At 39.5% G+C, this 27,213-nt stretch overlaps 1 protein-coding gene across 4 annotated transcripts in view; it reads right to left on the reverse strand.

Moving 5' to 3' along the window:
• The window catches only part of PXK (PX domain containing serine/threonine kinase like), a 95,685-nt gene that overhangs the window by 53,792 nt on the left and 14,680 nt on the right, over positions 1-27,213 (reverse strand). For all 4 annotated transcript variants that reach the window (XR_013162715.1, XR_013162714.1, XM_077128861.1 and 1 more), the window contains exons 2-3: positions 8,457-8,507; positions 6,601-6,648 (exon numbers count right to left, since the gene is read on the reverse strand). Coding sequence is in view for 2 of the 4 variants with exons in the window: in XM_077128861.1 (XP_076984976.1) it covers positions 6,601-6,648; positions 8,457-8,507 (99 nt within the window). In the remaining 2 variants the exon portion in view is untranslated. The remainder of the gene's footprint in view (positions 1-6,600; positions 6,649-8,456; positions 8,508-27,213) is intronic.

Genomic DNA, 27,213 nt, shown 5'->3' on the forward strand with positions numbered 1-27,213 from the left:
TCCCTTAGTCTGCAAGCACAGAGCTGTGTCAGCAGGTCGGCATTATGCATTCGTGGATCGGGGGCAGATGTGACTTGGCTGCACAGGTAGACACTTTCTCAGAGTTGGGAAGTGAGACTGAGGTCTGTGTGCATGTGCAGTTCTAGGACTGCTATAAAGTGCACTTCCCAGAGCGGAATGACATGACTGGGGGCCCATGTGCATGCATGGGCCTGGGAGTGCCATAAAGGAATGCGCTGAGCTCAGGGAGGGTGGGGTGAGGTTGTGCAGTACTATGGGCAGAGGGGCAGGGGTAGCTTGGGTATGGAGGTTAGTGCCCACAACCTTTATGTGGTGGCAACAGCCTGCAGGGAACAGGGATGGGGAGGTAGGGCTCAGGAGGTGTGCAGGAGAGGTGGGTTGGGCTGCACTTGGGGTGGAGGTGTGTGGCACATATGTGCACTGGGGGCTGGTGGGGTGGGGGCACCTGGAGCGCAGGGAATGGGAACGGATGATGGGGTTCAGGTGCATGGGTTGTGGAGTGAGTTGCTGGTCACAAGGCTGCACTGGTGAAGGGAGCGCCCAAGGAATGAGTCTGGCTTACTTCCTCATCTGGCATTCCTGCCCATGCACTCCCATGGGTTCCGTGGCTCCAAGCCAGGCTCCAACTTTCTGCCTCTCAGTTCCTTGGCCTCTGCAACCAGGACTGCCACATGTGGTGCATGGGTAAATACAGTGTGGTATATACATACACTGGAATATTATTCAGCCATAAAAAGGAATGCAGTTCTGATACATGCAACAACATGGTTGAACCCTGAAGACATTATCTTGAGTGAAAGAAGCCAGACACAGAAGGACAATGTATGAATATGTAATATATGAAATAATTAGAATACGAAAACTCATAGAATCAGAATCTAGAATATAGGTTATCAGGGGTCAGAGCAGGGTAGAGAACAGGGTGTTAATGCTTAAATTGTACAGTGTTTCTATTGAGTTGAGTGTAAAGTTCTGGTAATGGATGGGTGCAATAGTAGCACAACACTATGGATGTAATTAACAGCACTGAATTATATATGTGAATGTAGTTAAAAGGAGAAACTTTAGGTTGTATATATATGTTACTAGTATAAAAATTAAAATAAAATACATAGGACTGCACAATACAAATTGTGACCCCTATTATAAATTATTGACTCTAGTTAACAGTACAATGATAGAAATGTCTTTTGTGAATTATAACAAACATACCACACTAGGGCAAGGCATTATTAACAGAGTGGTATATGGGGTCTTTTTATATTATCATGATTTTTCGGTAAACCCAAAACTTCTATAATTAAAAAAAAAATGTTTCTCATGAGTCTGGTGATCCTTAGTTGTCTCCTCAAAGAGTGGAGCACCAAAAAGCTGAGCTGCAAGCTCTGGATATGTGGCTGGAGCTTATCTACTGTGGGCTTTATTGTGGCAGACGACCTAACTCACCTGATTCATTAGGAAACCCCTGGCCTCAGTTTCCTTGGCAAGCTCCCCTTAGGCTGGACAGATTCCTCAGAAAGAACCTTCCAGACTCCTGCCAGCATTGCGGGAGCTAAGAAGAGGAAGAAGGCCTGGGGAAAGCATCTGTTATATTTTCAATTGTTTTCAATTGTGCCTACGTTCCTCAGTCCAAAGGCTGTTTTACCTTCTCCAGAGAATAAACTTTCAGTTTTCCATTGGAAGGAAAGAGACAGTTGTTCAGAGCAGGCAGATGTGGGACTCTCATTGCTTCTTAAAGGACTTTCAACTCCTGATTTTAGCTCCACCTTCACTCAACTCTGGAGACACTTGGTGCTGCCAATTGCTGACGTTTGGGGGATTCTGTGGGGTACATTGGCTCACTGTAAATTGAGACCTACTGGGGTTATTGCCACCCCACCCTATCCCCATCTCAGAATTCTGCTCTCCCATACAAGCCTCTCATCTATTGGCTTCTCAGCTTCAAAGGTTTTATAGTGGTTTTCTCCTATTCGATGCTATTTTTCCTTGAAGGTGAGTATATATGTATATATATTAGTATATGTATGCATGTGTGTATAAAAATATATTTTAAAAATCAATTTGTTGTTTCAAAGTGGTTTCGGGAGGGAAGAAAAGTAAAAGCACATGTTCAATCTATTACTTTTCAAATCATATAAAACTGCGTTGAGTCTATTTTTTAAATTAAACAAAGCATCAGATTGACATTTTAATTCAATGAGCAAAGCCACTTTCAAAAGGTTGTGCCATTCTACACTTGTGCTTGGATTAGAGCAGTCTAAATGACAAGTATATTGATCAAGGGTGAAGCCTAAAGAGAAGGACATCTTGAAATCAGACAAAGAGGTAATCAAAACCACCCATGTGGACAAACCTAGCTTAGCCTGTTCCACTCTGTATTTTTCAACAATAATGATGCAGTCAAATGAAGTCCTTGAAATTGATATCAGACAAGATGAAAGGTTGGGTGAAATTCTAAATTGCCTATTTCTTCAGTGTAATCATGAAAACATGCCTGAGAATACTCAAAGTGAATTTTCTACCATGGCCTAATTTACTGCCAGATAAGACACTTACTTAAGCATCAGGTCATTTTTTTCCTGTACACATTTAGGGTTTCTCTATCAGCTAAATAACATATATATTTAGGATGAAAGTAAAGGACTCAGGTTCTTCGGACATAGAGGTAAATCAAGGGTAATATACCACTTATCACACAACTTTTAAAAACTCTTTTATTAAGTTGCAGAATATAATCTCATTTTCAAAAGTTTATGTATGTGTATACAAGTCCAAGGATATAAGCAAAAAAAAAGGTCTAAAAGGACTCACACCAACTGGTCAATAATACCTCTGGGAATGGGTTGGCGAATTAATTTTTTTCTTTATTTCCATACTATAGAAATGTTTATAATGCTCATATACTACATTTTTTTATTAAAAAGAAAGAAAAACACTTGCTTATCAAACAGATCACATATGTGGCAAGGTTGAAAAAAATACCATCAACCAATATCAAGAGATTTGCGTGTGCTACCTGCCCAATAGCATACCCAACTGAATTCCGCAACACTCAGAATGGAGAACCACATCTGACATCATCAGATTCAAATATCAATATTTTGGGTAGTTTTCATTCATGGTGGGAATGTGAGAATGAATTTGATACAGTACTTATTTCGAACTTGGTGGCTGCAAGGTTCAACCAATCTATTTTTTTCAAGCTTCATTTCACTTTAGGAAAATGTACCAATCTGCCCAGACATCCCATCAGTTCTTCCAAATAATCAGCTGGAACAAAGTTCTTTTGCTATAGCGATGATTGTAATGTCCCTACAATGTTAGGCTAGAGGTGTTTTACTGACCTAATTTAGGATCTCACAAGAAATATTCCTAAAAGAACTAAAAGGTATGTATTTTAAAATCTTGCCTCTTTAAAAAGATCAGCACTCAAAAAACAACCATTTTTTTCTTTCAACCTTGAATTTTTTAATGGTTACCATTCATAGAATATAAAATTTAGAATTCCAATGACTAATTAGAAGGGAGTATAAAAACCAGCACACAGAATGATAGAGTCCCGAAGCTACTGATTCCCTAGACACTTCCATTCTGATGATAGCTGCATGCCAGGACCTCATCATCCTACTTTCACTAGCTTTCTTCTTTACTGTGCCCTGTGTATTTCTAAAAAAAGGAAAAGAGAATAAGAAAGCCAAAAGAGAAGTTCTCAGAGTTCGTTTCATAACTGTAGAGTGAAATGCAAAGGGAGGAAACCCCCAAAGCAGGAGTCTAGTTCCCCTAATCCAACCTATGTTAGCCTAGTAGAAACATCTAAATTACACAATTAACTATATCTCAATCTGAAGGAAAAAAGTTTCAGACTGAAAATCTGTTCTCTCCTTACTTCCTTCCATCATCAATTCTTAATGATCTGCAAACTGCCTTCAACCACATTCCAGTCAATATCCCAGGAAATTCTAAGTTTTCTACAGATACTGCCTTTATCACAATTTCCCTCCATTGTACTGAGGCAATATGAATCATCCCCTTCATTTCAGAAGTGGGAAAGAGGCCTGGGAGAGGAGACTGGTCCAAGCCCTCATTCCTGGTAAGAAGCAGAGCCAGGGCTCTTCCCAGAGGGCTCTCTAAACAGTTCCATCACTTCTTTGCTGTATGCTTTCTTCCTAGATGGTAACTAATTTGTTGTTACCTTTAAAACGAGGTAGTGATTTTTCTTCTTTATTATCATAATATATATACTCTCTATAATAATTTTAGAAAATGGAGCATCTTTCTATTTTTCTACTTATATGGCTAACGTGCTTGTTTGTAGAGAATTTGGAAATATATATATATATAAAGATCCAGGGCAGTAGTGGTGGCTCAGTGGCAGAGTTCTCATCTGCCATGCCAGAGAACTGGGTTCGATTCCTGGAGCCTGCCCATACCAAAAAAAAAAAGATCCAGAAAAAATATATATATATGCATATAAAGAACCCGAAAAAAGAAAAAATCCACCATAACCCATAATCCTACCACCTAGGGGTCAATGCTCTTAACATTTTGGCATGTTTCCTTCCAATCTTTTCTTCTGAACTTTTCATATCATTATAATGCATAGATAATTTTACACCCCACTTGACTTTTTAATCACTTAAGCATTTTCCTACTAGACTCAGACAATCAATTCTGCATATGTGTATTACATTTCTCTTTCTTCAGCAGGAACTCATTCATGGGTCAAGAGGGTAATCAGAACCTGAAAATCATGGTCACAGCTTTGCTCAGTGGTTGTGGTGTCTTGGGTCTGTTTATGGAGTTTGTTTTGAAATTATTTTGTTGCCAAAAATCTGTATGTACTTTCTTCTGTTTATTTACTTGGATCCAGTAAAACCTCCCACTAAAATGGTATCTGGCCACATCCTGCCCAACACATGCCAGTATCAATATACATGTATGTTTTCATTTGAAATAAGATGCCCATTTAAATTGCCCATTTTTAAAGAGAAAGCCAAAAGAAAATTTTTATGATATTAAAAAGTCAAAATTTGAATATTCCTGGGGATTCAACCCTATATCCCCAAAGAGCAAATGAGAGAATTTCTTTCTTGTGTCCCTATCCCCCATCCCCTGGGGCTGGGGGTTATATCATTTCAAGTTCTCCTACATTCTTACTCAGCCCTGAATGTCTTTGTATGACAATCCCCCTTCTTTAAAACTGGGAAAGAAGTTTTGCACATAAAGGCAGAAACACATAGTAGGTCCAATGTGAACTCAGAAATGCTTACAGCACCATGAAAACGTAACGTGCATCTGGAAGAGCTTGCGGACAAAAATCCACTGTGGGGATAAAGTGCACGACGGTGCCTTATTTAGAATGTCATCATGTGGCCAGCTTTTGTTTAAGTTGAAAGAATATGCTATTAAAATCTTAAAATGAAGCCAATTAAATTGGTCAATGAGGAAAATTCAATCTCTGCCAGTATTCTATCTGGAGATTTAAATTGGCCATAGTGCAATTAAAATGAAAAAAGACAACACATGTCAAATTCATGGCAAATATGGCAACTATAAGTCTGCCTGTGCCAGGGCCAGTTCTATCAGGTGGAAAATAAGGCAGGCATGCTTCCAACAGTTTGTAAATAAATGTTAAAGTTTAGGCTCTACAAATGCTGTTTTCTAAGTCTGGTCAATAGAACTTGGCCTTTTGAAGGGCAAGAAGCATTATGTTCCCAAACTGTACTCAGGCCAGCAGTCCTCCTGACCTTTGTGAACAGGCTCAGAGGTCACTCAGAATAAGTGACGATGGCTGGCTCACCAATGGAAGGAGCAGTTCTTCTCCTCCCTGACAAGCTGATAGTGAGCCAAGCACTTCTCTAGCTTGGGCTAAAGGGCTTCATGTTACCAATCAAATCTAAGGTAGGAAATAAGCCCAGTGTCTTCAGCAATCCATAAGACTTGAAGACCCGCCTGCCAAAAGAAGACAAAGGTGATACTGCCAGCACTCCCTGTGCTGCTGAAGCCACTCTCAGACCCTTCAACCATTATTGGGACTGGCTGAGTTTGCACAGAAAGACTTTGCTGCTCATCCTTTTTTCCATTATGGCCACCAAATTAGGAATGTTAAATTCAAAGGAATTTAGAATGCATATTTAAGGGGAAAAAGTTAGACTAAAAAGGCTGAATCACTACTGTTACTGCTAAATGTTGATCGACAATGCTGACAGCATAGCCTAGTTCCATGGGAAGAGCCTGAGTTTGGCAGTCAGATCAAATCCCAATTCCATCTAAATGAACAATTATAGCAACCCATTCAATTATTCTTAATCTGTGAAAAAGAGATAATGCATCAGCATTCCATTTCTGTTGTAAGATGCAGTCCGGCACACAGGTATTCAGTTTCAAGGTGACTATTAACTATAAATTACATTTGTTCTCAAAAGTTTATTTTACAGCAACACATCTCCATCTGTTTAAAATACAAGTTTATCTCCTCTGCCTGAGAAACGTGCCTATTTCTTGTTCCTGATATTGCTATTTCCAACCAGTCATTTAAGGTCAAATCACCGTGTATCACTGGAATTTCAAAACATTTACCTGCAAGCTGTTGTTCAGCAAGTCAAAGTCACTGTATCTTCTAACAATCTGTAAAAGACAAGACAGTGGTACTTTGATTCAACAAAGACCATCACTTTTCAGATACAGAACATTTCATTACTTAATATTTATTGGCATTCTAGAGCCGAAGCACTTGCACTAAGGATAGCAGATGCTTAACTTGACAGGCCTAGAAAACAGACCTACCAATGCCCCAGAGTTAACTGGGTTATGGGAAACTGATTAATATCAGCCAAACTTAGAAGATGCCAACAGATAAGTGAGAATGGCAATGTGTTAATTTTTTAGGGCAAATGCTCATCAGATATCTTACTATCTGGGCACTCAAGAAAAATTAAATAATGATTTGCGAAAAAAAAAAAGAAGTTTTACTGAGCATGGAATCAAAGCAAAAGGAGATGGACAGTTTTGAAGCCATTTCATCCCTATTCTGCATAAAATTTCCCTCAGTTGAGATCTCACAGTCTAAGACTGGCTGGCAATTGCAGCAGAGCTGCCACATCTCTCCCAGACTCCCAATCCCAGTCCCTGGAGCCAGATGAGGCTTTCCCTTCTTTGACTTCTTAGTACCTGGAAGATTGCCTACACATTCTTTCATAGTCATGTTGATGGCATTGATTAGGCCATGTCAAATTCTACCAGCAATTTAGGCTCTGAGCAAGGAAATTATTTCGCATTCAAATAGTTTTACCTCATCCTTTATCAGTGATTCTCAAATGTTAAAGAGCAGAAGAATTACCTGGAGATCCCCTAGCACCCCACCCACAGAGAACCTAATTCAGTAGGTCTAGGATGGGCCTAGAAATCTACATTTTCATTAAGCGTCCCCAGGCAGTCTAAAGCAGTTGATCTAGAAAGATGTACCAAAAATTGATTTCTGCTTGTCAAGTACATATTCAAAAGTTAAAATTGTCACCCCTGGTAAGCAAGAAGAAATGGGAGGCAGCACAGTGGTTAGCCACTGTTAATAGAGAAGACATGGATTCCAATCCTATTCTCTCATTGATCTGAGTATGAACGCAGACAAGTTTCTTGCCTCTCTAAAATGGGAATAATTAACCACATAGGACTGTTTTTGTTTTTAAAGGAAATGAATTGACATGCTTGATCCAGTGCCTAACACTTAATGTTAAATATTACAATTATTCAAACGAAAAGCAATTTGAAATTTCAGGTGCAGATCAGCTGTGGGCCACTGCGGTCTCTGGAAGAGTAGGATGAGGTAGGATGAATGATAATTACTAAAACAGGAAAAAAAAAACAGATTCTATACAGAATCCACCCACTCTGCAAGGCAACTGGGATGGGAAGGATTTCTAGGTCTGTCAGTAAGTCTTGACTCTCTGAGGCCACCACTGAGGAAAGCAAAGCCTGGGGCCCCACAAGACCCTCCTGTAGGATCAGCAAGGAAGCAAGCACTAGAAATTGTCCATGAGTGGACCTGGGAGTGCACGAAATGCAGAGTACCAAACTGGACAATGTCCAGGGCATTTGTCTCACCTTCTTACCAGGTGGCCTGAACACTAACCTCCCTGACCTCTGAGCCTCAGCTGCAGGTGAAACCTTAGAATTCCTAGGAATAAAATAACTTATTTGCATATCATGTTTACCAAGGGGTAGAACTGGCAAACAAATACCTAGATACTTTCAGTGATATCATCTGAGAGCTTTAACCAAACCCAACAACTGGGTACAGAAAGCCTTTCATAATATATGTTACAAAGCTAAAGGTTTATACTTAAGTACAATTTACATTTTTCCAGATTTTTAGTTGCCCTGAGTCAGGTTTTTGGCCACAAGTGTAAACATTTTTCTAGTGATGAAAAGATGCTTACCTGCCAGCTGTTTTCTACAGAAATTCCTCTCTGTACCCGAATGATATATTCCTGGAAGAAGTGGGAGAAAGAACCTGTTACAAACCCTCTAAGTCAGAGAATCAAAAGAAAGCAAAACATCATATAAAGTAAGCAAAGAAAATTACCAGAGGTAGAGAGGGACATTACATAAAGATAAAAGGGTTAATCTGCCCAGAAGACATACTCATCCTAAGTACCAGGCAACAGAGATGTAAAATATATGAAGCAAAAACTGATAGAACTGGGCGGGCCGCGGTGGCTCAGCGGGCAAAGTGCTTGCCTGCTATGCCGGAGGACCTCGGTTCGATTCCCGGCCCCAGCCCATGTAACAAAAACGGAGAAACAGAATACAATAAAACAAGAAAATGTTTAAAAATGTTTCCCTTTCTTCCTTCCTTCCTTCCTTCTATCCTTCCTTCCTTCTCTCTGTCTTTCCTTTAAAAAAAAAAAAAAAAAAAAAAAACTGATAGAACTGCCCGGACCATGGTGGCTCAGCAAGCAGAGTTCTTGCCTGCCATGCCGGAGACCCGGGTTCGATTCCCGGTGCTTTCCCATGCAAAACAAAACAAAACAAAACTGACAGAACTGAAAGAAATAGAAAATCCACAATTATAGTTGGAGACTTCATTCAGTACCTCTCTCAGCAATCAGAACAAACAGAACTGGGCAGAAAATCAGCAAAGTTAGAACTCAACAACACCATCAAACAATAGGACCTATTTTGTATATAGAGAGCATTCCATCCAAGAACAGCAGGATACATATTTTTTTCAAGTACCCATACAATGTAGCTCAATAGGGACCATATCCCAGTCCATAAAGCAAACCTCAATGAATTTAAAAGAATTGGTACCATACAGAGTGGGTATATCTCTGACCATGGGGGAATCAAGCTTACAGTGACAGTAAGATAACAGGAAAACCTCCAAATAGTTGGAAACTAAACAACATGCTTCTAAATAATCCATATTCTCTTTTAGAAAAATTTTTTATTGAGATATCTTCATGCACCATACAGTTCATCCAAAGTATACAATCAATAGCTCACAATATCATCACATAGCTGTGTATTCACCATCATGATAATTTTTAGAACATCTGCATCACTCCAGAAAAAGAAATAAAAACATGAAAGAAAAAAGCCCATACATCCCGTACCCCTTACCCCTCCCTCTCATCACCACTAGTATTGTAAGCTACCCACATATTCGCTTTGATCTATGTAAAATCTTTCTCTTTCTAAAAGGGAAAGCAAAAACTACGCTGAACTGAATGAAAATGAAAATATGACATAGCATAATTTATAAAACCGGACTAAAGCAATGCTGACAGGGACATTTAGAGCACTAAATGCTTATGTTAAAAACAGGAAAAGTTTCAAATCAGTAATCTAAGTTCCCACCTCAAGAATCCAGACAAAGAAGAGGATAATGTATCCAAAGCAAGCAGAAGGAAGAAAATAATAAAAAATAGGAGTAGGAATCAAGAAAATTGAAAACAATAAAAAAATAAATTAATGAAGCAAAAAGCTGGCCTTTTAAATGAAACTGACAAAAAAAAAAGAAAGAAAAAGATAAGATACAAATTACTAATATCAGAATGAAACTGGAGAGATCCCTATAGTCTCTGCAAATATCAAAAAGATAGTAAGGGAATACTATGAAAATTTCTGCACACACAAATTTGACAACTTGGATGAAATGGTACAGATGCTCTGGAACACAGTTTGGGGTTTTTAAAAAAATCTAAACATGCAATTACCATATGAACCAGCAACTGCACTCCTGGGCATTTATCCCAGGGAAATGAAAATTCATGTTCATACAAAAACCTATGCATGAATGTTCATAGCAGCTTTATTTGTAATAGTGACAAACTGGAAAGATCCCAGATGTCCTTCACTGGGTGAACAGTTAAACTGGCACATCCATACCATAGAATATTACTCTGCAACAAAAAGGAACTAACTATTGATACCTCCAAGACTTGTATAACAAAACTTGTATAAATGTCAGTGTCAGGGTTGTGATATAGTACTATGGTTTTGTAAGACATTACCTTTGAAGAAAAGTGGGGAAAGAGTACATGGGCTCTCTCTGCATTATTTCTTATAACTGCATATGAATCTATAATGGCCTCAAAATAAAAGGTTTAATTTTAAAAATTCAGCATAATGCTGACATTCAATACAATGTGTGGTAGCAATTAGAACCCATTGATCCCCAAACTTGCCTGATCATAAAAACCACCCAGAAAAGGAAATGGCCGGGGGCTGAGGGGGCTTGTTAAAAATACATATTCCAAGGCCTCTGAATCAGAATCTGATTCAGCATCTTTAGGATGGAGACCTAGGAAAGAGAAGGTTTAATGATCTCCCCAGATAATTCTTACTAATGTGAGAAACACAGACCTAGTCCAGTCTCCTGCTTATACACACAGGGAGTTATAAATGAAGGTACGGATTAAGTCGCATAAAGAATGTGAATATTTTTCCTTCAAATGCTCAGATTGTTTTAATTATATTTGAATGATATAATTTAGGCATTACTTATAGCTATTAGTCAACAAACACCTATCAACATAGTCCTAGACAAATCTTTTCTATTGCACTAACGCTACTGAATTAAACAGGTTGTCTAGAAAATAGACATTGTTAACCTGGTAACTGGGTTTTAAAATGGACCTTTATTATAGAGTTTCTGTTTTGGATTAAAAAAAGTTATAGAAATAGAAGGTGGTGATGGTAGCACAATACTGTGAAAGTAATAATGCCAATGAATTGTACACTTAAACTGGTTAAAATGAAAAATTGCATAGTATATATATATATATATATATATATATATATTCATACATATTCATAGGTATATGTTTACCACACACACATATATATATATATATATATATATGTATATTCATACATATTCATAGGTATATATGTTTACCACAATAGAAAAAAATAGACTTTATTACATTTCCATCTGTACTATTCTGTTCATTTACCAAAAGCTGATAAAGTCAACAAAAGCACAAACTTCTGCCTCCTCTGGAATATATTAAGGATGGTTCATTCAGCATCCTTATGTTATTATGAACTGACATCAACTATGTGCCTGGCACCATACTTTTAGATGGCTTCATCTAGGGTTGTAAAATAAATATTTCGAAACTGATTTGCATAGTATGGTAAGTCTCTTAAGCAATATGCTAATGAAATTATTTCTGAATACACAAAGACAAAATGGTAAAAGCATTTGAAATTCTATTTGGGGATCTAACCTTTAGCTTTGAAACATTCTTCCCTTCTCCGAAATGCGATAATACTGCCAAATTTTCTAGCTTTTTACATTCTTATAGCAGAGCTGAAATCAGCACATATATAACTGAGTAATTTCAAACAACTACCCACAGACAAAACTTTTGTGATGTCTAAAGCAGGGATGAAACGCTAATTCTCAAAAATTACTTTGAGGATCCATTGCTTCACTTCAATTTGTCAGAACAATAATATTAATTTTAAAAATTCCAGTTCAAAGACAAGGATGTCCACTGTCACCACAGTTATTCAACATTATGCTAGAAGCTCTAGCTAGAGCAATTAACCACGAAAAAGAAATAAAAGGCATCTAAAGCAGAAAGGAAGAAGTAAAACTTTCACTATTTGCAGATGATATGATCCTATATAAGGTACTGAAAAAACCTACAACAAAGCTACTAGAGCTTATAAACAAGTTCAGCAAAGTAGCAGGATAAAGATCAACATGCAAAAATCAGTAGTGTTTCTATACACTGGTAATGACCTATCTGAGGAGATAATTAAGAAAAAAAATTCCATTTACAACAGCAACTAAAAGAATTAAATATCTAGGAATAAATTTAACCTTCTGTGTAAAGGACCTGTATACAGAAAATTACAAAACATTGCTAAAAGAAACCAAAGAAGACCTAAATAAATGGAAAGATATTCCATGTTCATGGATTGGAAGGCTAAATTTCATTAAGATGTCAGTTCTACCCCAAATGATCTACAGATTCAGTGCAATCCCAATCTACCTGGTGGAAAGGAAAAGCTAATTATCAAATTTATTTCAAAGGGTAAGGGGCCTTGAATAGCCAAAACTGTCTTGAAAAAGAAGAATGAAGAGGGAGGAGCCACACTTTCTGACTTTAAAGCATATTATAAAGCCACAGTGGTCAAAACAGCATGGTAGTGGCATAAAAATAGACTGTTGATCAATGGACCTGAACTGAGAGTTCAGAAATAGACCCTCAGATCCATGGTCAGTTGGCTTTTGACAAGGTTCCCAAGTCCATTCATCTGGGACAAAATAGTCTCTTTAATAAATGGTGCTGGGAGAACTGGATATCCACATCCAAAAGAAAGAAAATAAATACAAAAATAAACTCAAAGTGGATAAAAAAATAAACTCAAAGTGTATCAAAGACCTAAATATAAGAGCCAGGACCATAAACTACTGGAGGAAAATATAGGGAAACATCTTCAAGATATGGTGACAAGTGATAGTTTCTTTGACCTTACATCCAAAGCACAAGCAATGAAAGAAAAAACAGATAAATGGGACTCCTCAAAATTGAATACTTCTGTGTATCAAAGGACTTTGTCAAAAGGGGTTAAAAGGCAGTTGATTCACTGGGAGAAAATACATGGAAACCACATAGCTGATAAGGGTTTAATATCCAGAATATACAAAGAAATCCCACAACTCAGCAATAAAAAACCAAACAACCCAATTAAAAAAATAGACAAAAGACATGAATAGACATTTCTCCAGAGAGGAAATACAGATGGCTAAGAAGCACATGAAAGATGCTCAGTATCACTAGCTATAAGGGAACTGCAAATCAAAACCACAATGAGATATCATTTCACACTTACTAGATTGGCCACTATTAAACAGAATATTACAAGTATTGGAGAGGATGTGGAGAAAGAGAAATGCTTAATTCACTGGCAGGTGGAAGACACTTTGGCAATTTCTCAGAAAGCTAAGCATACACTGTGATTAACAGTACAGATATAAAAAGTTCTTTTGCACACTAGAACAAATGTACAAGGAGTTACTCATAGAGTGGTACATGGGAAAAATGTAGCTATTGTAACCTAGGGACTACAGTCAACAGTAGTATCTTAATATTCTTTCATCAACAGTACAAATGTACCATACTCATACTAGGTGTCAATAATGGGGGGCATCGGGGTATGGGACGTTTTGAATTTTCTTTTTTTATATATACATTTTTTTTTGAGCAATGAAAATGTTCTAAAATAGATTGTAGTGATGAGTACACAACTATGTGATATTACTGTGAGCCACTGATTGTATACCTCAGATGGACTGTATGGTAGATGAATAGATCTCAATAAACTTGCATTAAAAAAACAATTAAATGCAAAAAAAAAAAAGTTCCATACCTGATAGGTACTAAGTAAACATTTGCGGGACTGTTTTTTATACTTTGACTTTGAAGTTTGGACTTGGGTTTCACAAAGATCTTGTTGTCGATTGTAAACATCTATTAAGTTCTACCATGTTACAGACACTGTGCCTCCCCTTCCTGCAGGGGAAACAACCCCTAAACAAGAGAATTACAGACTGACTAAAAAGTCTCTGTGCTACATTCTCTGTGCACAGAGTTTAGATTTTTTTTAAAACTTTGCTACAAAGTGACACACAATAAATGTTTGGGAACGGCAGTTGGCAGAAAGGAAGCAGCACAAAACAGTGCATGGATCCCGACGTCAGGCTGTGATGTCCCAAGGTGACATCCGAATTAACGTTTACGCTAAGACACTCTTTATGTTTAGATAAGTTCTCAGTTGGAGGCAGTTTTGTCCCCCAGAGGACACTGGGCAATACTTGGAGAATCTGCTCAACATGGGAGGGAGGTGGAGGTTGCTATTGGCATCTGGTGGCGGAGGCCAGAGCTGCTGCAAAATGTCCTATGACGCCTGGGAGATCCATAAACAAGAAAGAATTATCTGGGCCCAAATGTGAAAGTGCCGAGGTTGAGAAACCCTGGTTTAGGTGCCTCAGGTACAAAAGGTCATCCCAGTCCATGAAGGCTATGTGGGGTTGGGATGGGGGTGGCTTCGGTCATCGCCCACCTGACCTTAGCCCACTGGTACCCCACAGCAACACCACCTGCAAGGTATGCACGAGTCCACCTAGAGGGTGCACTTAGAAACTGGCAGCCTCGAAGCACCATTCCTTGTTTCTCCAGTGAAAGGACTCCATCTGGGCAGGGCACATTAAGGAAAACGCTCAAAAAATAAGGCTCCAGCGTAGCCCCCAAATACTATCTGTCATATGCTTACAGATATAGAAAGAGAACGGGAGACAAGATAAGGTGATTTTGTTCAGAAATTTATTTATTTCACTTCAATGGGGCATATGGGCCCTTAAGTATGAATATTTTTAGTTTGCTTGATACCACTAACCAGTCTGACCAAAAGGAAATACTTTCACCTCAAATCTCTTCTGACAGATGAGTTCCAATGCTGTAAACTAAAACACATAGCACGGCTGTCTACTGCTTGCAGCTAGGCTGTAGCTTTTATTAAAGCAAAGAGAAGGGTGCCCTGGAGACCAGTAGAAACCCGGCATGTGAAATCAGGCCTCTCCCCTCTCAAGCTGGAGTCAGCAGGCCAGAAATCTCCAGTGAATCACTCCCATCTTTACGGCTCTCTCCGATGTGGAACAGAACCTGCGGCAGATATTACAGACGTAAACCACAGAGGCCCACCGGGCATGAGAGGGCCCCGCAGGGGAGCCCTCGGTCAGATAGATCTGTGCCTGCCATCAAACCCTGCCATCTGCTGCCACTTCCCAAAGGACCTTCCTCCTTTCCTGCTTGACTCCACACCCTTTATCTTGGCAGGCCCAGGTAGCTGCCGTGCCAAGCCTTAGCATGTGGGCAGTTTGGTGTGGTCAGCGTGGTCTGGTTCTTCAAACTGGAAATGCACCAGGACCACGTGATTTCTGACGTAAGTGAGGGAAGAGATGAGAGAATTAACGTGAACTGAGCACCCACTATGCGGCAGGAACTTTGCTAAACCTCTTACCCAACACATTTCAGTCAATCCTCATGGCCACACTAGCAGGTCATCTCGGCTCAGCAAGATTGAATTGGCTGAGAAGTTAATGCTCAAATTGTATAGTTTTGAAAATAGATGGTGGTGATGGTAGCATAACACTGTGAATGCAATTAACAGCACTGAATTATATATGTGAATGTGGCTAAAAGGGGACATTTTTGATTACATAAATGCTACTAGAATAAACTTAAAAAAACAACAATATGGGACTGTAACATACAAAGTGAACCCTACTGTAAACAATGGAAAAAACATTCTTTCATGAATCGTAACAAACGCACCACACTAACGTAAGCTATTAATAAGAGGATGGTATACGGGAACTCTGTATTTTATACATGATTTTTTCTGTAAGCCTACAACTTTTCTAATAAAAATAAAAGCAAACAAAAGAATTAAGGGACTTGTCCTAGGTCCCTCAGCTAGCAAGCAGCTGAGCCCAGTCCCCTGATTCGCAAAGCACTCCAACCTGCCAGAGATGGCTGGAGGCCCCCAGCCACCCAGGGAAGCTCTGAGGCCCGGTTCTTTCTACGCCCTGAAAGGGGAGTCCTCACAGTACTACGGAACTTCAGTTTTAAACCTACTGACCCCTGTCTTGTGCTGGGCAGGAGTGAGGACCATTCCTTCCACAACTGCCGATTAATGCTTCCAACACAGGCTGACTTGGAAAAGTAAGCATCCCCATTGGCATTCTGTGTTTCCTGAGTTTCAGAAAAGTTATTTAGGATTTCACTGTACAGTGACTGGTAGAGGTGTCTCAGTTTGACGAGATTTAGAAAAAACTAAAAATGCATTTTGAATCTGTCTGGCATCAAATTACATTAGTGAGGCTACAGGCACTAGGCCGCTTTGAAAGAGATGTGTCAGAGTAGCTAAAGCTAAAAGTTAAACCCTCAAATCAGCCTAAATGCATGTACTCTTCTCTCTTCCCTTTAGCACTGCTTTCAGATTTACCCCAAGACTCAAAGTACAGAAAAACAAGAGAAGTATTCTAAGGTACTTTTACAGATACCTTTCAGTGTTCCCACATCTCTACCTCTAAAGCAGAGGGCCTCGACCCTGCAGCATCCTAGAATCACTCAGGGAACGTCAAACAAACAAAACAAACAAACGAAAAAACTAAAACTGTATTTGGGCCCTACCTCCCAGAGATTCTAATTCAATTCAGACGGACTGGGGCATAGGCATAAAGAGTTCTTAAAAGTTCCCCAGACAATTTTAATGTGCAGGCAAGTCTGAGAACCACTGCTCAAAAGGTATAAATCAAAGCAGGGATTACCTCTTAAAGATACAGGAAATAGCTCCACATCACAACTTTTTTTTTTCTTCCTTTTTTTCAGGAAAGAAACAGATGAATCAGGAACCCACAAAATCCCACAGTCTCCTCCACCCCAGCCCCCGTCCTACCGGCCTCTTCTGTCTTCTTGAGTACAGTACCATTCTGCCCCCGCCCTCTAGGCCCCACTCACACCAGCCCTGTCATGCTGGCTCCCATGGCTACTGCCACTCACGTGATCTGTCAGTGGCCCCTTACAGAGAGCAGGAAAGAACTCATTTTACAACTGAAAAAAATGAGTCAGTATTAGGATAAAGACCTTGACTGAGGTCACCCACCAGACGGTGATGGACCTGGGATAGGAGGACAGGTCACTAGCCACACCACCCCTCTGGGTTCATTCCCAAACCCACCTCTGGCACTTTACCTGCATGCGAAGCCTACAAAGAATGCTAGACTCAAATGACCTTGCTAGATATCCAACACCAGAATACTTCCATGACTCTCTACTGTGCACAGGTCAAAAACCAAACTCTTCAGTCTTGCATCAGTGTTCTTCCAGTACCTGATCAAATGATCCCGACCCTTTCTTTTTTCTTTCATTTTTAAACAGTTTTATTCACATATCATACAATCCAATCTAAGTAAAAATCCATGGTTCTCGGTATTATCACATAGCCATGCCTTCACTACCACACTCTATCTAAAGACGTTGTCTGTCCTTCTGCAGAGTCCATATCCCTTCCCCATGCTCCCCCCCCCCACCTGTTGACATTTAGTTTTGAATGCAGCCTTTGCTATGTTCAGTGGAGGCATATTACAAGGTTATTTACTATTGTATATAGACCCCAGCTTGCATTGACTGTACTTTTTCCTGTATACCATTCATTTTTAATACCCTGCACTGCTGACATTTGTTTATTCTTCCTCATGCAAAAATGTTTTTTTATTTATACATTTAATCACCATGATGTCCACTCTAGGCATTCTTAAGTTATACTGCTTCAGTCTTTATCCTCTATCTGTCCTTCTGGTTTCATATGTGTCTCCAGCCCTCTCCCTCAATCATACTACATTTAATTTCATTCAATGTACTTATGTTATTGTGCTATCCATTTCTGAATTTTTACAATCAGACCTGTTATACAATCTGTATTCTTTCAGCACCAAATGCACAATCTCAACCCTCTTTCTATCTCCTGATAATCTGTGCTTTTTCTTTAAACTTTTTTATTGTATAATATAACACATATACAAAGCAAAGAAAGAAAAAGCAATAAATTCCAGTTCAGATCCCAGAGTTTGTCATGGGCTATCATACCATCCTCTCAAGATTTTTCCTTCTAGCTGCTCCAGAATATAGGAGGCTAGAAAGAATAAATATATTCTTATCAACACAATTGACATTTTTTTTCTTTTTCGTGAAAAATAACATATATGAAAAAAGCAATAAATTTCAAAGTGTAGCCCAACAATTACTTGGAGAAAGGATTTCAGAGTTTGGTATGGGTTACAATTCCACAATTTTAGGTTTTTACTTCTAGTTGCTCTAAGATACTGGAGACTAAAAGAAATATCAATATAATGATTCAGCAATCATACTCGTTTGTTAAACCCGACCTTCTCTGTATAACTCCACCATCACCTTTGATCTTTCTATCCCACTCTATAGGGGTATTTGGGCAATGGCCATTTTAACTTTATCATGTTGGAAAGGGATTTTCAATAATATGGGGTAGGAAGAAGGAACTATCAGATATTCTAGAGAGGCTGGTCCCTCTAGGTTTCAGGACTTATCTGGACCTGGGAACTGTCTGGAGGTAATAGGTTTCTGGAAAGTTACTCTAGTGCATGGAACCCTTGTGGAATCTTATATATTGCCCTAGGTGTTCTTTAGGATTGGCTGGAATGGTCCTGGTTGGGGGTTGGCAGGTTATGATAGGTAGCAAGGTCTAACCGAAGCGTGGTTAAGAGCAACCTCCAGAGTAGCCTCTCGACTCTATTTGAACTCTCCCAGCCACTGATACTTAATTAGTTATACTTCTTTTCCCCTTTTTGGTCAGAATGCGATTGTTGATCCCATGGTGCCAGGGCTGGACTCATCCCTGGGAATCATCTTCCACGCTGCCAGGGAGACTTTCACCCCTGGATGACATGTCCAATGTAGAGGCCAGACCTCTCTTTTTATTCAAAACCTCTGCTCCTTCAGTCAGGCTTTTTGTATCTTAAACACCTCTTACTCCCCTCACTTTGCTGTTCTAGCTATTCAAAACCTGGGAGGTTAGCTTTTTAATCCATGCTACCATTACTTCGTCACGTCTGTCTATGTTTGGGGAGGGGGGGAAATCTCTCCAATTGGATTAAGTTCCAAAAAGCACCCAGGACAAGGTCAGAACAACAGCAGAAGCACAGTAAATACTGGTTGATGGATGTCTGTTGACTGGCTGCTTGCTCCTTTGGAGAGCACCAAAGAAAGCAAGTTACTCTTTTCCATTCACATGGAATGTAGGTGTAAAGAAAGAGCCCTCACAAGAAAATCTCCACGTGATCTCCCAAGCCCTGACTTATTATGCCTTTACAAGAATCAATATTCAAAACCACATGGTCACACAGCATAGTAGTTGCAGCTCAGGGGCAACAGTCAGCATCGGTCAGCATCACCCTGGTTATATTTCATTTAGAATTAATGATTACTCTTTGTTCTGCTAAATATTCGCTATTTATTGTTTCATCTGCAGATTTTCAGTGCTGAAACCTATCCCTGCTTTACATCAACTGCTGTGCAATAAAGTAATGTGCAAAACTGCCCAAAACAAATGAAAACATTGAGGGTTTTTTAAAGCATCTGAACAATCACCACTAATTTAACCTGAGTTTTGGCAAGTGAGTTAAGCCAAGTGAAATGCATTTCACTTACAAATCTAACTGACCGGATCATAGAACCTTGTGCTTTAACTTTATGCAAAACAAATTTCCCATTTTCTACTCTGTATTCACATGAGAGACAAGGAGCACATCATAAATATCCTTTGATTCCTGCAGTGAGATGCAGCTGTCAGCATAACATGCTTCTCCCCTTCTCCCTTTCCTGGTCTTTTGAAGTCCAGAATCTCCTCTGCAGGAGGGTCTCGTGACTTGACAGGAGAGCTGGTCTCCAAGTTGACTTCAAAGACAATCTATGTTCTAGTTAAGAGAAATAATGCAAAGCAACACTCAAAAATCCTTTGGACCTCAAACATGACTGCAGTACAAGTATCCAGCATTTTAAATAGCTGGGTCCTATAGCATTCTACAGTATAGTGACACTTAAATGATCCCAAAGCAAACTAAATAATTTGCTAAAATGGGAACCCAGTAACTCCATTTCATATCAAAGCAAAACAAACTCAAAAATCTGAGGCTCAATTAAATAGTAATCAATGAAATATAACCATCACATGCTTAATAATTTTCACATCTCATAAAGCCAATACCCTATAAGCATAGAAATGGATGCAGTGAACATAATCTCACACAACCATTCCCCACCCTCATCCCCCACATACTTAATGGCTAGAAAAAGACCATTAAATATGCAAACTCTGATCTGGTTGGAAATAATGATTTTTTGGTAGTCTCTGGTGTCTAGGTGTCCAGCTTCTCCAACCTTCACCCCCTTGGCTGGTACTGATTGTGTACCTGCTGGAGACTGAAATGCTGCTCCTCCTGGGGCCATTTTCCATGGCCCCAAAGGGAAAGGCCACCTAGGAGTCCTTCTGGAACCCAAAGGAGGAGGTGGTAAGGATTAGTCTCAATGTGCTACTTCTCTTCTGCCGTACCACAGTGACAAGTCCCCAGGAGAACTGAGCACAGGCTTTCAATTTACAGAGACCTGAGTTCAAAGCCAGTTTTGTGACCCAATTTCTCTGAACCTCAGTTCATCTGCGAAATGCAACTTACACCTTTCCAACAGGGTGGTGGTAAGTATTAAATGAGATAGCATATTTAGAGCATCCAGCACAAAGGCCAACTCTGTAATTGCTAAGGAAATAACAGACACAAAGTGTCTGCAAGTGAATATATCATGGTTTTAATCTGCAAGCACAGTAGTCAGTACAGCATTGAAGGAAAGATAAAAAGCAGCCATTCCCTGACACATGAGCCAATTTTTTTTGTATGCTGTATGGAGGGGTCACATTTCATTCTTTTTCCATATGACTATCCCGTTATTACAGCACCATCTGTTAATTTTTGGGGGGCATGGGGGGAAGTGCATGGACCGGGAATCGAACCTGGGTCTCCTGCATGACAAAAGAGAATTCTACCATTGAACTACCCATGAACCCCTGATACATGAGACATTTTACCAGTCTTTGATCCCTCAGAGGGAGTACCACTCCTTCAGCTTCTATTGCTCCAGGTTCTATGCCCCATTTTTTTTTAAACTTTTTTTATTGTGAAATATATATACAAAGAAAAGAAATAAAAAGCAATAATTTTCAATGTACACTTCAACAAGTAGTTACAGAACCGATTTCAGAGTTTGTTATGGGTTACTATTCCATTATTTCAGATTTTTCTTTCTAGCTACTCTAAAACACCGGAGGCTAGAAGAAATATCAATATAGTGCTTCAGCAGTCATACTTGTTTGTTAAATTCTATTTTCTCTGTTATAACTCTGCCTCCTCCTTTGATTCTTCTCCCAATCTATAAGGATCTTTAGGCAATGCCCATTTTAACTGCTGATGTTGAGAATGGGAGTCAACACTAAAGGATAGGGCGGTGTAATTAGTCAATAGTCTCGGAGAAGCTGTTCTCGCTGGGTTTCAGGATTTATCTGGCCTAGGATCTCTCTGGAAATTATAGGTTCCAGGAAAACAAACTCAGTGATGGAATTTTTACAGAGTTCCAGTTCGAACCTTAAGTGTTCTTAAGAGTTACAGGAGTGATGTTGGTTGGTGTTTAGCAAATCACGACAATTAGCACTATCTAACTGAAGCTGTTTAAGGGTAGCCTGCAAAATAGCCTCTTATAACTCTGTTTGATCTCTCTTAGCCACCGATGCCTTATTTAATTACACTTCTTTTTCCCCTTTTGGTCAGGAAGGTATACTTAGTCCCACTGTGCCAGGGCCAGTCTCATCCCTGAGAGCCACAGCCTCCGTCATCAGAGAGACTTTCACCCCTGAATGTCATAACACACATAGGCTGAAGGTTAATGATTTTCCTTGCAGAGTTCATGCCCCACTTTTATAGAAGCTAATCAAAAAGGCTCCTTCTAATACAATCTGATTGTCAAAAATAAGAGAATAGATACATTATTTACGGTTTATCCATACAGTGGAAGAATATGCAAGCCTTTAAAAGGGTTTTTTTTTTCATTACCTGGGAAAATGTGTTAAGTATTTTAAAAAGGATAAAAAAAAAATGCTGTGATAACACTGATAGGAAGAGGGGACTACAACAAATGTTAACAAAAGTTATCTCTGGAGGTAAAATTATGGATAGTTTTAATGCTCCTGCTATGTTTTCCTATATTTTTCAGGTTATCCTCAATGAGCACATATTACTTTTTCTTTTTTTCGTATTTCCTGTATAGTCAGGAAAACAAATTTTTAAAAGGTTTCTTGGTTTGCTAAACACAAAATTTACAACATTCTACCCTAAAATAAGGAAACCTTGGTGATAAGATAAAGATTGAGATGATTTGAGCTTGGATAAGGACCAGAATATATTCAATGGTAAATGCAGGCTATCAACATTTTTCCCTCTGGCAAGGGACCTTTTAGTCATTTTACTAAACTTCAGCACTTTTACTGTGCTGGGGAGACTGGGAAAACACAAGAAGAAAGTCAAACAAATTAACTCTCCAATTTGTATCAGGTTGGGAAAAGATTGGTGGGAGAGAAATTTGAGATTATGGGTTGAAGTCAAGTTAGGGGAGTCTCTACTGGTTTTACCCATGTGTAGTAGAATCAACTACCATCACTAGGGATAACAGAGAATTGACAACACATATAAATTTACCCTACCTAGCCTGAAAATGACACTGTGTTTTCATAAGAGACTTAGTTAATTTCATAACCAATCATATAAATGACTGTGCCATGCACGCCATGCTACCATACACCTCTTTAGAGAAGGTAATAACTTCTACATTTATGAAGCACTTACTCTGCACCTTCTAACCCTCAGCTTATTCCATTCCCCAGCAATGTCTTGCGGTAGGTACTACCTGATACCTTGAACAGGGCATCTAGCTCCTAAGTGATCAGGGACTCCAGGGTTGTATGCTCTAGGGGCAGTCTGTGTCTTTGGGCAGAATGCTTTCTCTCTTTTTTTTTTTTAATTTCTTTACTGAGAAAAGTCTTCACACACATACGTTCTGTACATGATGCACAATCAATGGCTCACAATATCATTACATAGCTGTGCACTCATCACCATGATCATTTTTTAGAACATTTGCATAACTCCAGAAAAAGAAAAAAGGAAAAACTTATACATACCATACACCTTCCCCCGCCCTCTCGTTGACCACCAGTTGCCTTCTGACTTTGATGAACAGAGGTCTGCAGGGCAGGCAGAACCAGTCCAGCAAGTCAGGAGGAAGCTGACCTCAGAGAGGGAGGGCAGAGTAAGGACAAGAACCTAGGCCTGGATAGCAGGAGTTAATAAGGCTTTCGAGCTCTTGGGACACTGCCCGGCCATGGTCTGCTGACTTTAATACCAGGCACTGTCCAACCCACCTCCTACTACATGGACGCGAACTGTTGGGCTGAATGTAATCTAGGCACTGAACAGAAGTTGTGTACAAATAAGAAATATATTTTCTCTCTACAATGTTAAACGAGCCCTACCAGGAGCTCTAGGCAGGTTCTAAAGACGCAGAAAGAAGCATTTTTATATGAACATGCCTACTTTAAAGTGCATATCAGGTTTATGGGGCACTCAGCAATTTGGCAGTTAGTTCCAGTTGTTTTCAAGATGGTACAGGGCCAGCAATAGGCTGTTTTGCTTCCATGCTAAGCTCCCTAAGGTACAAAGAATGGTTGCACAATAACTGGGCTTCTTTTTTGTGCTTTATTTTGAAAAACCTACAGGTAAAAAACAAAACAAAACAGGGTGCACGGGTGGTTCAGTGGCAGAATGCTCACCTCTCATGTGGGAGACCAGGTTTGATTTTCAGACCACGTACCCAAAAAACAAACAAAACATACAGGTAAGCCCAGGCCAAAAGTCCTCTGGGATGGCAGGGTCACAAAACTCCCTGTAGGGCTTGCAGGTCCTACCTTTTAGCTCTGCCCTTCTCAACAGGTTCAGCAGCCTGAAGAGTGTAATGAACTCAGGCTGTGGCATGTGACAAGGGAGCCACTCTGTATAGGGCAAGGGTGGAGGGGCGAGAGGCGGGGAGATATGGAGCTCCTGAAAAGTGGCTAGCACCACTGACGGTCTGAATTTTTAATTTTGTTTAATTTTATTAAGTTGAAATAGCTTCATGTGACTGGTAGCTACAGTACTGGATAGTACAGTTATAATTTATTTGCCTAAATAAACATATATATTTACGAAAATGAAATCAAAGGAAACATAGTGCTATATGATGTGCTTTCTCACTTAACATAATATAAACCTCTTTTCATATTAGTAAACATACATCTGGATAGTATTATTTTTAATGTCTGTATCTACACTGTCCAATATAGTAGCCATAAGCAATCTGTGGCTAGTGAGCACCTGAAATGTGGCTAGTCTGAATTGAGATGTGTTGCGAGTATAAAATATACAATGGATTTCAAAGGCTTGATGTGAATAAAGAAACGTAAATATTGATTATTTTTTATATTGATCACATGTTGAAATAATTTGGTTATAGTGTGTTAATTAGAATACATTACTTAAATTAATTTCACCTGTTTCTTTTTACCTTTTTTTAGTGCAATTTTATTGAGATATATTCACACAGCATAGAAATTATCCAAAGTATACAATCACTGCTTCACAGTATCATCACAAGGTTGTGCATACAGACCCATAATCAAATTTAGAACATCTTCATTGCTCTTTTACCTTGATAATGTAGCTGCTAGAAAATTTAAAATGGCTCAGATGTGACTTGCATCATATTTCTACCGGACAGCACTGCCCTAAGGCCTCTGCTGTACCCAATGAATTAACTCTACTCCTATGCAACTATGCAGGATACGTAGGATGGGAGAACTGAGAAAATGGTCACCTGAATCATCGTCTGGTTCTGTGGTTCAGAGTGGGACCCCGAACTTGCCCTCTTCTAGGCCTGGGCTTTGTGGAATCATCAAACAGGTCCACAGTCTGGGTGCTGATAACAGATCAGGTTTGGATGGCTCCCAAACGACAGTCTTTTTTCCATTCAAAGTTCACTGGCACCATGCAAACCTTCACTCTGCCACCCCAGCCCCAGGGCCTGGAACAAGTTATTAAACCTCTCTGTACCTCATTTTCTTCAACTAAAAAGCTGCAAAGCAGAAGGCGTGCAAGACAGAAGTGCAATAAGGCCCTGCCCAGGAATCACCTGTCACCCAGAGGAAGGGCAGGCTCAAAAGGAAGGTCCTGCATGAACCTCACTGCTTTCACTTCTTTCACCCATATAGGGAGTTCTTAGACACTTTTAGATCCTGGATTCTGCCATTTCAGCACTCGATTCATCCCCTCCTCCCACTACTATAAAAAACCCTCCACTGAATTAAAAAGTTTCCACTGAACTATTTCTGATGGGCCATATCAAACAAATATGGACAGCCTCGCTTAAATATGATAAACAGAGGCGCTGTGACAAGCAGGCGGAACTGTGGCTAGGACTAAATCACCCTGCCTTCCGGCACAGAGCTCTCTGTCCTTCCCCTGTGCCACACTGTGAACACATATACCTAAATGCAGTAGGCAAGCTGCAACCTAGAGCAAATTTTTCTGATACTTAAAAGGATATGACCCATCTACTGTTCTAATAGAGAGTTTTCTTAAAGTAAGGCAAATGTGGTGATTTGCTATCTCACCAATTAAAATAAGTAATTCTCAAGGTCGACAACTATTAAAATTTTCCAACAGCAATTCTTACCTTCAGATCCATAGCTTAAGAATGGGCTTCAGGTTAGTAATCACCCCTGACCAAGAGGTTATATTAATGTGAGCATGAAGGTTTATGGAGAAAGGATTTGTTACACTGATGAAATCTTTAAAGCAATTGCACCCAACGAGCTAAAGATCTTGTGCTTACAATATATTCTGGGTTTAGCATACTGCAGTGTCATAAAACTTTACAGCATGATGGCTAAGGGGTGTGGCGTTTCTTTCCAGGGGTATGAAAATCCTCTAAAATTGATTGCAGGGATGTATATATAACTCTGTGAATATACTAAAAGCTATTGAACTGTACATTTTGAATGGGTGAATTGTATGGTCTGTGAATTATATCTCAATAAAGCTGTTAAAAAAAGAAAAAACTTTCAGGAAGACTCCTGTTACTTTGCAAAGGATTCCTCAAAGCCCAAAATAACATATAATTATGCTAATAAATAAGAGTGCCCTCTTGAACACCAAAAAATATCCACTCAGTTGTCTGAGGACAGCAATGACAATAACATTCCCTTTTGCTTTTGATTGTACTCTTTTAGAAAGTAGGATGGCTATCTTGATCTTGAGGCAGAACTGGCCAGACTTAACCCAAATTTGCTTGTCAGCAAAATCAGCAGGATACTAACAGGTCAATCTACAGAAACCCTACTCCTAAGGTTCAAGTATTTACCCAAGATAAAGTGCTTGTCCTTTAGTCCTTAGTCAAAAGTTGAAACTGAAAACAAAGGGCCACTGTCATCTTCTCTCAAGAGGAGTCACACCTTAACCCTGACATGAGAATTTCCCTACCATGTGCATGGTGCTAGCAAAGGAAGTCACTGACAAGGACAACTTTGAGTTTAAGGGGGAAAATAATGGAAAATAGCTACTATTCCCCTCTCTCCCATCCCCAAGCACATAAGCACCTATGAGTCCTAAAATAGTGTTTGGGTCCAGGTTCCCTGATCTCAGGATGCCAAAAGAAGCTGTAACATAAAGGGTCTTTCTTTCATGTCACAGAGAAGCCACCCCAAGACCTCTAGTAGCTTGAAAAGGAACCACTACCTGCCCTGCAGTGAGGAATACAGGTTTGTTTTTCTTGCTCCAAATGAGCCCATTCAGACTCTCACTCAATGATCTATCATTTGAATAACCTCAAGATCCCATCCGTGTGGGAGCCACACATAAACATGGGTAGCTGTTTCCATTGTTCCCCAGGGAACAAAGTACATAGCTACCTTTTCACACAAGATAAGCTTCAGCCCCAGAATCCC

Source organism: Tamandua tetradactyla, chromosome 15, assembly GCF_023851605.1.
Source record: "Tamandua tetradactyla isolate mTamTet1 chromosome 15, mTamTet1.pri, whole genome shotgun sequence".
NCBI classification, from domain to species: domain Eukaryota; kingdom Metazoa; phylum Chordata; class Mammalia; order Pilosa; family Myrmecophagidae; genus Tamandua; species Tamandua tetradactyla.